Raw genomic sequence first — 12,530 nt, forward strand, 5'->3', positions numbered from 1 at the left:
CATACTCCTTTTCTATATGCTCAAAATTGGAATGTAGGGAACACAACTTCTACAGATGCTGGCTGCTATCCCTACAGCTAACTACCACCAATGCTGGCCACCATTTAAGGGTTAATAGATTAACAAATTGAGCGGGAAGGTACAGTAGGAAGTATCAAAGGTAGGAGTGTAAGCATGAAGGTAAAGAAGGAACTTACAGACCATATAAAATGTCTTTCTGTATCTTAGGACAATAAAACATAAGACATGGAATGGGGCAGAATGGTGTAAAATTCAAGCTACAGAGATGGATTGCTTGAAGGCATGGATGTGGGATTAGCAGATTAGAGGGGGTGGAAAATAGTGAGGTGTGTTGGATATTGGAATGGCAGAGGCTGTAAATGGGAAAGGTGAGAAGGATGCAGCTGGAGAGGAACATAAGGAGGGTGTATAGGGGCAGTGTAGCCAGGTGTCTTGGTTGATCACCTATATTGTGGGGGAAGGAAAGGCAGAACAATATGTACAGGAGAGAACAGGGGAATAGAGAAGGCAAAGTAGGTATGTAGTGAACTGCTGCATGGAGGCACTTGTGTTGTGGTAACCCCTCTATGGTGGAAGCTCCCTGGAGTGAGGTGTCGAACATAAGATTAACAAATGGGCAAATGTATTTCTTGTTAATTTTAAGCTCAGGATAACAATAGGGATTGTTTATCATAGTACTGTAGCGGTAACGAAGAATCATGTTTCATAAAATGGTAAATTTTTCTTTAATCTGAATTATTATTATGGTAAGTTATAATAATTATAATTCAGATTTAAGAAAAATTATTTGACCAGTTTATGAAACATGATTTTTCTTCCAGCTACAGCTAAAATGATTCAAATAAGTTATCACTGATATCTGATTTGAATCATTTCGGTAGTTTTTGGCAGATTTATTAATATATGCCATTAGTCTCAAAGAAGAAAAGAACCACTAGCTTTTTAGTGTGTGTGTGCGTGCGTGTGCGTGCAAAGATTGATATGAGAATTTATGTTTGATGTTCATTTATTTACAGGGAGCAAGTGCTGAAATTGAGTTAAAGATTGGTGCTCAGGTGAAGTTGACAACTGATAAGGAATGGTATGAGAAGTGTTCAGTAGACTGCATATACCTTGATTATGTCAACATCACCAAAGTTGTCAAGCCAAAGAACCGTATCTTCATTGATGATGGGCTCATCTCTCTCATTGCCAAAGAAATAGGTTTGTAATAGAGCAATTTGTTAATTTATTTTTACCCTTTCTCTACCATAGTGCAGGGGGGTATTCTCATCTATGCCATACTGTATATACAGTACAGTATATATATATATATATATATATATATATATATATATATATATATATATATATATATATATATATATATATATATATATATATATATATATATATATATATATATATATTATATATATAATATATTAATAATAATAAAAATAAAAAAGTTCAAAAGTGAGAAACAATATATGTATGTTGTGTTGTCAATAGTAAGAGAAACAATTGAGACCCTGCAATTGTGTGTTAATGGGGCAGAAAGTCAGATTAGCAACCTGGGTCTTGGTCACAATTTTCATGATGCTATATGGCAACAGGGTCTACCATTTGACAATACATTACCACTGTTTAAAAAAATATGTATAAGTATTTTCATGATTCACTCACATCTAAGTTATGAAAGGTGAAAAAATTTTCCCAGAGTACAAAGAGGGAGCAGTGGATGTTAATTCTGAAAGTAAGAAAATGAGTTTAGGGAAAACTAATGGTCACATACTGTAAATTATGCTTGTATAAAACATAATCTACTGCTTTATTTCCAAAAATTTATTTTCAGTAGCACTTAATTCTGCATTATCAGACTAATATATGACCCCCATTTCTCTATATTACAAAAGGTGACAACTTCATCGTATGTGAAGTTGAGAATGGAGGTATGCTGGGAAGCAAGAAAGGTGTAAACCTGCCAGGAGTTCCAGTGGATTTGCCAGCAGTGTCAGAGAAGGACAAGAGTGATCTGTTGCTGGGTGTTAAGATGGACGTAGACATGGTATTTGCTTCCTTCATCCGTAATGCTGCAGGAGTGAGGGAGATCAGAAATGTCTTGGGTATGTTTTTGTTTTAATTATTATTAGTGCTGTTTTATAATTAGTGCTATTTAAGACCTTTAAGTTTCATGGCAGATGAGAACTACAGTAAGCTCTCATATTTTGCATTTTTTAATTTTGCAAGCACTACCTAATGTAACCAAGTCTTATATTTGGTGTAAAATATCGTGAGTTTCACGAGATCCAGTAAGCTGAATGCTGGCCACCATCTTGAATGACATCACAGCCCTCATACCAGTTAGTCAATTCTGCTACAACGCGTTTTTTGTCAATGGGAATTTATTGTAACGCGATTGATGAAGGGGGGAACGCTGTTTGTAAAACGCGAACTTTTGCATACGAATGTTGGCTATCGCCCGATTCCATCCTCAACGTTTTAAGCGTGGTGCGGGGTTATGCAATGTTTACAGTTTACGTTCGACATCACATGTTCAATTGATTCTTGTCTTTTGTTTGTGAAGTGTTTTTTGAGGGGTACTCTGTAAATTTTGTTCCTTTTTATTTTTGTGAAAATTTAGCTGTTATCCATAAATACTGTGTGAAAAGAATAAGTAAAAAGACTTTCGCAGTGAGGACTAATAACGGTTTACATCACGTGATCAGTTGAATCTTGCGGTTTCTGTTGATTGCTCCATGATTTTTGTTTTCTCCAATTTTTTTGTGTTAGCGATGAATATGGAAAGACAAGGTAAGAAGAATGTTTCCAAGAAGCGTTCTGGTGATCGAATTGCTGGTGGTGAACATAAGAGGTTTACAAGAATGCAACTATCGTGTTGTAGCCCCTGCCATTCTAGCAACTGCCCGGGCTGCTATTGTGTGCTTTTTTGGATGGTGCTACCACCTGTTGAGTCAAGATAATGGCCTCTACTTCTACTGGGAGTCCTACTGGTGCAGGTGGGACAGACCCACCTAAGCAGCCAAATAAGGAAAAGGAGAAGCAGGACTATCATAAGGGAGTTACGTTTGCCAAGTACTCGATGCAGGATAAGCAGCGTGTGATTAAGTTACTTGAGGAAGGCCTAAAAACTAGTTTCTGGGAAGCACAATCAGGTCAATAAAGGCAGAATTTGTATCATTTGGAGGTTATAAATGGGAAAATTGGAGGTTGATGTAGAGTGGCCAGTCTATATTGTTATTTTTCCCATTAGTTTATGTATTTGCATTTGGCGAATTTGAATTTGGCGCAATTTTTCCAGTCTTTATTACTTGCGAAACACTAGAGCTTACTGTACAGTGTATTATTTGAGGTGCGCAGGAGAAAACCTTCAAATTAGGTACTGTACTATATACATGGGGGGCCCCAAATTCGCGGGAGTTAGGTTCTCAAAATGGCCGCGAATTGCCAAATCCGCGAATAACATTTGCGGACGGGGGGTTTACATTTTTACTTGTGTACAAAGAAATGTATATTCCCTTCGTGTTTACCCTAAGTAAAATTATTTATTTTCCTGTAGTATTGTATGTGTGTAGACACACACACAAAACACGTACAAATAAATAATAATTGGAAAATCCTCACAAATAATCAAACAAATTTATTAAAAATGTGACATTCTACTCAAGCCTGTGCTCTATTAATAAAGTTCTGTAATAGAGCCTGACTAGAGGGTAGACTGTCACATTTTTATTAAATTTGTTTCTGATTATAGGTATTTGTGAGGGTTTTCCAATTTGTATGTGTTTTGTGTGTGTGTGTCTACACCCACATTTACAATACTGTACAGGTAAAGGAAATTACTATCTCTAGAACGAACGGCTCCCTGTCCCAGCCACTAAAATGCTGGCAACTTTATAACTACCCACAGACATTCTTGGGTACATCTAGGGTGTCATCCGCGAATAACTGCACCGTACGGTATAACATTTCTATTTAATTTTTCATAAAATTTTTTCCTGTTTTGAAGTGTCTAGACATTATGTATACTTAGTACCGTACATAAAAGTTTATAATATTTCAATGTTTAAAGTGACCTGGAGATGAGCAAGTTTGTAATTCATACCATTGGTCATTACCCGGTACTGTATTAGCTGAAATGATTTGCGTTTCTCTTACAGGAGAGGAAGGAAAGAACATCTTGATCATAAGCAAGATTGAGAATCATCAAGGTTGTAAGAACATTGATGAAATTATTGAAGAAGGAGATGGCATCATGATTGCCCGTGGCGATTTGGGTATAGAAATTCCTGCTGAGAAGGTCTTCATAGCACAAAAGCAGATGCTAGCCAAGTGCAACAAGGTAATTTTTGAAAGCCAAAGTTATATTTCATGATTTATGACGAGATAGAAGGTAGACAGTTGGTACGGGCCTTCATTTTCAGATACAGTGAACCCTCACTTTACACGGTCAATTGAACCCACGGCGGCCCGTTTAAAGTGAACAACATAACATATGGGATTAATTGAAATAGAGACTGGGCCGACCCCCAAACTCCACTTTTTCAGACACAATACCTACGTTGTAGTAAAAATAACTTCTTAATTTTATTATGGTATGCACACACAATTAATAATTAAGAGAAATATCAATAATATTAGGTTTTTTAACACTTACATTAGTAGAAAAGATGGCTGGGCACACGGGGATGGGGGGTTGGTTCCGAGGCAGAGGGCAGATTATTGGCCCTCACCTGTATCACTTGTATCACTATCCACCACAGAGGCTTGCAGGGCCTCTTTGTCAAACCCCTCAAAAGTCCATATAAGGCCATATCCTCACTATCACTGACTTGGGCCGGCTGTGGTGGGTGGCGGGTGAAGAACTCGGTAATGTTTTGATGACTGGGCTACCTTGTGCGCACCCTGCTTGCGTTGCTCTCTGCGTAAAAGGGTACACACACCGCGGAAAGTGAGCATTCCGTGTTCGGCAGGGTACCGCGTAAAGTGGGACCGCGTAAAGCGAGGGTTGACTGTACATGTATTGTTGTTGTGCAACAAACAGCTTGTGCACCAATGGCAACACCAGTCATCCATTCTTCAAAAATATACGTTCATAGTACTTTTCATAGGAGTGAAAGGGTTTAGGTATTTGGTTGAAAAGGTGACTGAAATTCTTTTCTTGTGGTAAGTCTGGGATGGCATGTGAATGTAACAGTCACTGAACCCAAGCCACAAGACTAAGTTATTTTTTTTATATGAATAGTGAAGCTAATTGAGTATGACAATTATATAATGGGTTATTGTATTTACAGTTATATCCTCTAAGAATTGTTGGTTTAAACCACGAATTTAATTAGTAAGCTCCATAGTATAGAAAAGAGTGGAATATGTTGATTTTTTCTTTATGCAAATCTCCATTGATAAACAACTTTTGCTTGTCCTAGTAATAAAAAAAAGTGGACTTGACTGACTTTATTTTTACTGTAGGTGGGAAAGCCAGTCATCTGTGCCACTCAGATGTTGGAGTCCATGGTAAAGAAGCCAAGACCAACCCGCGCTGAAGTATCGGACGTGGGCAATGCTATCATGGATGGAGCCGACTGTGTCATGTTGTCTGGAGAGACAGCCAAGGGAGATTACCCTCTCGTGTGTGTAAGAACAATGGCAAACATTGCTCGAGAAGCTGAAGCTGCCTTGTGGCACAAGCAACTCTTCATTGAACTTTCTCAGCAGGTATTGCACCAACTTGTTTAACATAATAATCATAAGTTTATAACATCTGATCAAGTTTGACTATTTAAAGAAGTATTCTAGGATTTGTAACATGTGCCGAGTAAAATCCCCCAGGACTCGGCACATATGGGGTTGAGGCCTTGCCAAGTAATCGAATTTGTCAACTTATTGGTAATGAGCATATATTATATACTTTGTGTATATGATAAAATATAAGGAAGAGTTGAATTTGGTACTTACAACAGCAAGAGGTGATTTCTTGATGAGCTTGTAAGAGGCAGATGAACTGTACGGTGCCTGTTCAGTACAGTAAATTGTTCTGTCGAACTTAAAATACTATGCACTTTATACGTAACATTAACACTTTACAGGCATTGTAAATAATTGTTCTGACAAACTTAAGAATATTTGTACAGTAACACTTCACAAGCACTTAATCACTGTCAGAAGACATAAGTGTTCAGGCAACTCAGGTGTCACTGATTGTGGTGTAAAACTGTGCTCTTTTGAGTCTGAGTTGGAGGGACAAACATAGCCACTGGTGAGGGGCAACGATATATCAGTGTCTGAGGTGTCAGCCACTGCAATAACGAGCCAGAAAGAGTCGCAGCTTGTAGTGGTTTTTTGCATCTTTTTACAAGATAATGCTTGAAAAATTTGTGGATCTTGGGCTGTTTGAAGTGGGCATGCTAACGGGAGTAGTGTTTCTGTATCTCCTGCTCCTCACCCTGAAGTCAATCCAACACATTGTCCAAACACCTATATCATCATCATCATCACGGTGTTCTGCTTCTTCACTCGGCACTGTCACACTAGTCACAATTTCTTCCTCACTCTCAATATGCTAACCTGGATCCTCAGCATCATATTCTAGCCACTCCAATTTGTTTTCCCCGGTTGACTCTGTCTCACCATTCTTGTGAAGTGCATGAAGGAAATCTTGACTACAACCCTGAAAATTAACCTCTACATTTTTGTCATGCAGCAGTTTGCCCCAGGCATTGAACAAGGTGAGGCTAGTCACCTGTCCCCATGCCTCAGCCCAGTTAAACAACACATTTCTTCTGTTATACTTTTTCGTGTTTTCTAAACTGCAAGCACAGTCTTTTTCCATGTCACTCTCATTGTCAAACACCATTTCATCTATTTGTTTCTGTAATGCCTCTTATAGCTCACAATCACCCCCTGGTCCTTGGATTGTATCACTGACATTGTGTTGGGAGGCAAAATAATTTTTTTAATCTTCCCCTTCTTGCTGCCTAGTTCCTTACAGCAGGATGGGCTGGAGCATTGTAAAAAAGTAGTGGAGCCTTCACATTTACAGGGTCAGTCTTCAGCTGCACCACTTGGAATTTCTTCACCTTGGACACAAAGTGTTTGTGGAATCAAGTGTAAACGATTTCACGGGTGAACCACACACTTTTGTTAGCAGTGTAGCGGACGGGAAACTTGTCCATGATGTTCTTGATGGCTCGTGGGTTCTTGGACCCCCACACACACACACACACAAAACCATTGGCTTACAGCGATGACTCCTGTCTGCATTTGCACAGACGAGCAAACAGATGCTCCTTGGATATTTTGCAACCTGGAGTGGAGGTTTCCCTCTTTTCTGCTTGGGTTAAATAGGGACAGAACTTCAGTAAAGGCCTGTTTCAACCCCATTGTACATCTGGACCAGCAACAGGCCACTGTCCTTCATGAGAGCAGCGAAGGTCTCCCTGAATGGCTGGCTGTATGCTGCCAAGATCAACACTAAGCACTTCACCAACAACCTTCCTATCACATAAACAGTGCCAATTTCTGAATTTGTAGAGCCAACTTGAAATCTTGAATGTTTAAGGTACTCGGCAAAATGGAAAGCATCATTTTGTATGTTCAGACCTTCTGTTTGTACTACTTGAAGATGGCCTTCTCCAGCTTCTTACACTTTGGTTGCTTCATCGTTTTCTTAGACTTGAACAAGTTCTCCATATCTTCTTGCTGAAAGCCAAAGGCACAAAGCTTTTCCTTCTCTTCTTGATGTCATAGAAGGTGGAGGAAGAGATTTTAAACTTGTTACACATGGATACACCAGCATCTTCAGCTACTTGCCTTTCCTGGTGGTAGAGGCTTTCTTAGAGGATGTTGCAGAGTCGGGCATGTTTATTAAATCCACAGAACGGTGAAATAACTGCTTTGTAGGTCAACTTGCATGAGTGCAGTTCTACCCAAGACAGGAGACGTGCATAAATTGATGCTCCCTGGACTGACTCAGGGTGCCACACCTGGGTTGGCTTGCCAAGTTCTCGCGAGAGACTTGGCTTCTGCCAACTACTCAAAAAATATAACTGCTACCTGATGCCATGCCGACTCATCACAAATTCCGACTACTGTAATTGGATGCCAAGTAATGGGTGTTTTACTGTATTTTCAAATAGATAATGTTGATCTTTTAAATATTTGATCATTGATACACACAACTGCACGAAAAGATATAGAGAGCTTACAATATATATCCTTTAACAATGACTAGCACAGGATGGCCAGAATCAAAAGTAACACACATTCTCACTGTTTTTATCCATTCTCACTGCTGTAACTTGTTCTGCTGTTGAGTTCTGCCACCACAACAAGGCCTCATGAATTCCATTTGGCCATTTCACCTACAGCCCAGCATCACACATCAGTGGCACCTCCATCCCCTAAAACAAAATCTCAGACTATCCATTTAATTCAGTGTCCTTCAATTCTTTTCTTCAGTCCAGCAACATGTTATTGCAGTACCCAAGGAAACCATGAGAATATGAAGTCTAACCATGTGACCCTTACTTTTATATAGAAATACTACATCGATGTGGAAGTATATTTCTAAAAGAAGGGAAGGACATCATCACTTGGGAGGTTATCGTGTGAGTGATTAACAAAAAAGCAAATGTCTAGTGGTTTATGAGGATGAAGTTGCATGTGAGGTGTGATTGTAATTTGTATTAGATGCCGAGTAAACCTTATTATGAAAGAGGAAGACCATAACGGAATGCATCTATTAACAGCTAGTAAGGAAGAGTCTCTTTGCTCTAGATTTTGGCCTCCCTACAATTTGTTAGAAAAGGTTTTGCAAGAGGAGTTTTTTTGACTACAGTAATCAACTTTTGTCTCCCCCTATTATTCTTTCCAGGCTCGTTTGCCAACAGATTCTACGCACACAACAGCGATTGCAGCTGTTGAAGCCTCTTTCAAAGCCATGGCATCTTCCATTATTGTCATTACCACCACTGGTCGCTCTGCTCAACTTGTCTCACAATATAAACCCCGCTGCCCTATCATGGCCGTGACACGCTTCCCTCAAGTGGCTAGACAGTGCCACCTCTACCGAGGCATTATTCCCATTCACTACACTGGTAAGTTTAATTTTATCTATGTTTTGTGTTGATTAATCTAATTAGCTATAGTATGTAATTTTTCTTGAAAATCACACTTTTGAGAGGAGGATTGTGTATCATTGTTAAAAATAATTACTTTACCTGTATTTCTAAACATAAAGAATATTGTAAATTTATTCGTGTCTAAATGTTTAGGCTGGGCTTTGCATTAACTTTGTTTCACTCTTCCAGTTGGACAAAAAAGTATAAGTAATATTTGTCTGAACTCAATTTCCACAAGCCCAAACTATTTGTGTAAATGTTTCCATTAATTAATATATTGTCTGAAATATGATAAACTAGACATTTATATGAACTCTTATTTAATTTTAAAATGTAACCCACCAAATAGTTATAGCAACCAAAGAATATATCATATTAGATTTGGGTCGCGACCTGAGGTTAGGAACCGCTGCTAGGTTATCATCACACACAAACTAGGTATAAATAAGGTTGCTATATCCTTCTAAGTACTGAAAGTATTGTGTAAAAAGTTTCCACACAGCCATGAAAGCAAATATGAAATGATATCAACTAATTGTAAGCAATCAGAAACAAATATTAATTCAGTATGTATGCATAATATACTGTACAGTACAAGATATTTTTATGCTTTTTAAACGGGTAGTGCAATGTTATCCCCATTAGCTGGAATAATTGGTGCAGAGCATTTCCTGGAATAATAGGTTTCCGAGTATGGAGACAGATTTTATGGTCCCCAGACAAAATTGCACATCCCTGGAAATTTTCTGGGTAATGGGGACAATTTTCTGAAAGTCTAAATTTTGCCTCTCGCACAGACAGACACAGAACTATATTTATTTATGCAAACACCACTGTACAATTGCATTATATTGTAAATAAACTAAATTTACTTTTGTACAGTATACACTATTGTACTCTCCAGCAGATGCTGTTGTCTTGAGCTTGTGATGCAGACAGGCATTTGTCCTATTACCATCTCATGTATCAGGTGTCACTTTCCTCTCCCTTCCATGAAGGGGAGGGATTGTACACACTGTATACTGTACAGTACATACACCCTCTACACTCTAGCTTACAATAGGCATACACTGTTCACTCTATGTACATATGGTACTTTCACAGTTTCACAATGAATGTACAGTACATCTTACTATAATCACCTTTTACATCTTTAATGGTATTCTTGGCTGATTATATGCTGGTACAGTACTGCAAAACACAGATTGTATGCAAAGCCTACAGTGAACGAGCAAACAAGCTTGTACAATGGCAGCAGACAATGAACAAAGAGTTTGAGGAGATAGGCTGCGAGATACATCAATGAATCAATCATAGGCATCCCATACAGTCATATGACAGTAGTGGCCAATTGTAGCTCATGAACACTGAACCTAACCAGCCACACTCCCGGCACTCGTCCCTACATCGCAAACACGATGCAATCTCTCGGATCTCCCGGAAAATTACTTCCCATATCTAGAATGGAGAGATATTCTCAAATTTTCTGGAAATGCACATTATTCCATCCTTGGAAACTTGCTCCCATGCCTGAAAAGATTTTTCCTGGAATTTCTTGGAAGGCTAAAAAAAATAAAAATAAAAAATCGACTATTGGCGAGTTCTGGAATCGAAGATTCCGAGTAACGGGGATATTACTGTACTTTACTGTTTGAACTTGATCTGTATACCATGGCATCTCAGACTATAGTAAGATATAAAACATTATTAAAATGTGATTTAAGAGTATATTATAATATACTTTAAAGTTAACTAATAGATGAGGGAAGCTGGTTGTAATTGGTTGATTGTGTGAAAACAACTCTTTTCAAGGTTGTAGGTTGGGAAGACCTTGTCAGTACCTATATTATTATCAAAATTAATGTGCCTCCTCTTTAGACCCATGCTACCACCAACTATTGTATCCTCTGTTTCAAAACTGAGCTTTCTGAGGTACTACACAGGGAATCAATCATTTGTGAACTCATAACCAAGCATAGTTACCAAAGCCTGGACATGTATGGGATCTTACTGGAAGTAATAGTACTGTACTGTACTTGCCACTTGGTGTTTTTTATTGTTTATATTATTTAAAATAACAGAATACAACTATTAATAATAATGTTTTCTGATATTATTTTGTTAAATTACAAATTCTACTCATTTAGCTGGGCAAGTAATTTGTATTTTTCCCCAACTGAACTGAGGTTGTACTCATCTCAGATGAGTAAACTAAGGTTATTGCAAAGCCCTGCTATATATATATATATATATATATATATATATATATATATATATATATATATATATATATATATATATATATATATATATATATATATATATATATATATATATATATATATATATATATATATATATATATATATATATATATATATATATATATTACTGTATATAATTTATTTACTTTTTTTTCTATCTTTCTTGGTCTATATTCCAGTGCCTCAGAAGGGTATGTTAGTTTGAGTGAGATGTAGAGTATGAGTTTCTGAACTGTGCTCTTTTTTTTTTTTTTCATTTGCTTGTTATTCAAATGATAACATGGTATTACTGTATTGTGATATTAACTCTTGTTCCTTGTGTAACAGTTGAAATAACTTTTAATGTTTTGCATATTTAGTGAGCACTACTCGGCAATGAGGCTGCCTTGCTTTATTTAACAAAGCACCAATGCTTGTGTTGACCCCTGTATATTCTTGATTCCCTCACATCTGCTAAATTTTTCAAAATCTAAATAAAAGTGTTTTGAAAATATTTAATTGTAGTAGATATAGAGAAACAGTTTTCTTGTGTTTTCATATGTGTTAAATTATGGAGAAACAAGACAATTATAGTGGTGTTGCACAGGATATACTATTAGGTTATTTATTGCTTGGAGAGTCAGGGATAAATTAAAAAAAAATTAATAGATGCTTTTCTGCTTGGGTTTAATGTTGCAACATTGCTAGACAACTCCTTGTGTGTGAGCTTTTATTGTAAATAACTGTTTTTTTTTTTTACTTCCTTTTGAAGTTATTTTTCTGGTAACCTTGTACTACTCTTACTTGTACCCTTGTCTTTGAGTGATTGCTTATTTTGCAAGTAATTTTTTTATTTTATTTTACTTTTTCCCAAATTTAACAGATAGTTCTAAGGTGCTTAACTATTACTGTTGCAATTTATTTAAGGGCCATTATTTGAACTTAATGAAATGGCATAAAATACCTTGCACAAAGCACAAGTCATGCATATCATTAACATTGTATATTAAAAAAAAATGCATGTCACAAGACCCTGCATAATGGGGGGGATCCAGTAGGTAGCTGGCCTATGGTCAACACCACCCACACCATGAACCATCTGTAACACAACAACCAACCATTTCTGCCATGAATCCCACCAACCAGC

The 12,530-nt window shown here is 37.4% G+C and overlaps 1 protein-coding gene across 5 annotated transcripts in view; it reads left to right on the forward strand.

Moving 5' to 3' along the window:
* LOC121871265 (pyruvate kinase-like) overlaps positions 1–12,530 on the forward strand; it is a 49,762-nt gene that overhangs the window by 17,856 nt on the left and 19,376 nt on the right. For 3 of the 5 annotated variants that reach the window (XM_042373487.1, XM_042373483.1, XM_042373484.1), the window contains exons 4-9: positions 1,038–1,224; positions 1,917–2,126; positions 4,182–4,363; positions 5,491–5,736; positions 8,894–9,116; positions 11,584–11,595. In XM_042373487.1, coding sequence (XP_042229421.1) covers positions 1,038–1,224; positions 1,917–2,126; positions 4,182–4,363; positions 5,491–5,736; positions 8,894–9,116; positions 11,584–11,595 — 1,060 coding nt within the window. The remainder of the gene's footprint in view (positions 1–1,037; positions 1,225–1,916; positions 2,127–4,181; positions 4,364–5,490; positions 5,737–8,893; positions 9,117–11,583; positions 11,596–12,530) is intronic. The other 2 variants (XM_042373485.1, XM_042373486.1) reach the window with 1 other exon arrangement.

The sequence above is a fragment of the Homarus americanus genome, unplaced genomic scaffold, assembly GCF_018991925.1.
Source record: "Homarus americanus isolate GMGI-L3 unplaced genomic scaffold, GMGI_Hamer_2.0 scaffold46973, whole genome shotgun sequence".
Taxonomy (NCBI): domain Eukaryota; kingdom Metazoa; phylum Arthropoda; class Malacostraca; order Decapoda; family Nephropidae; genus Homarus; species Homarus americanus.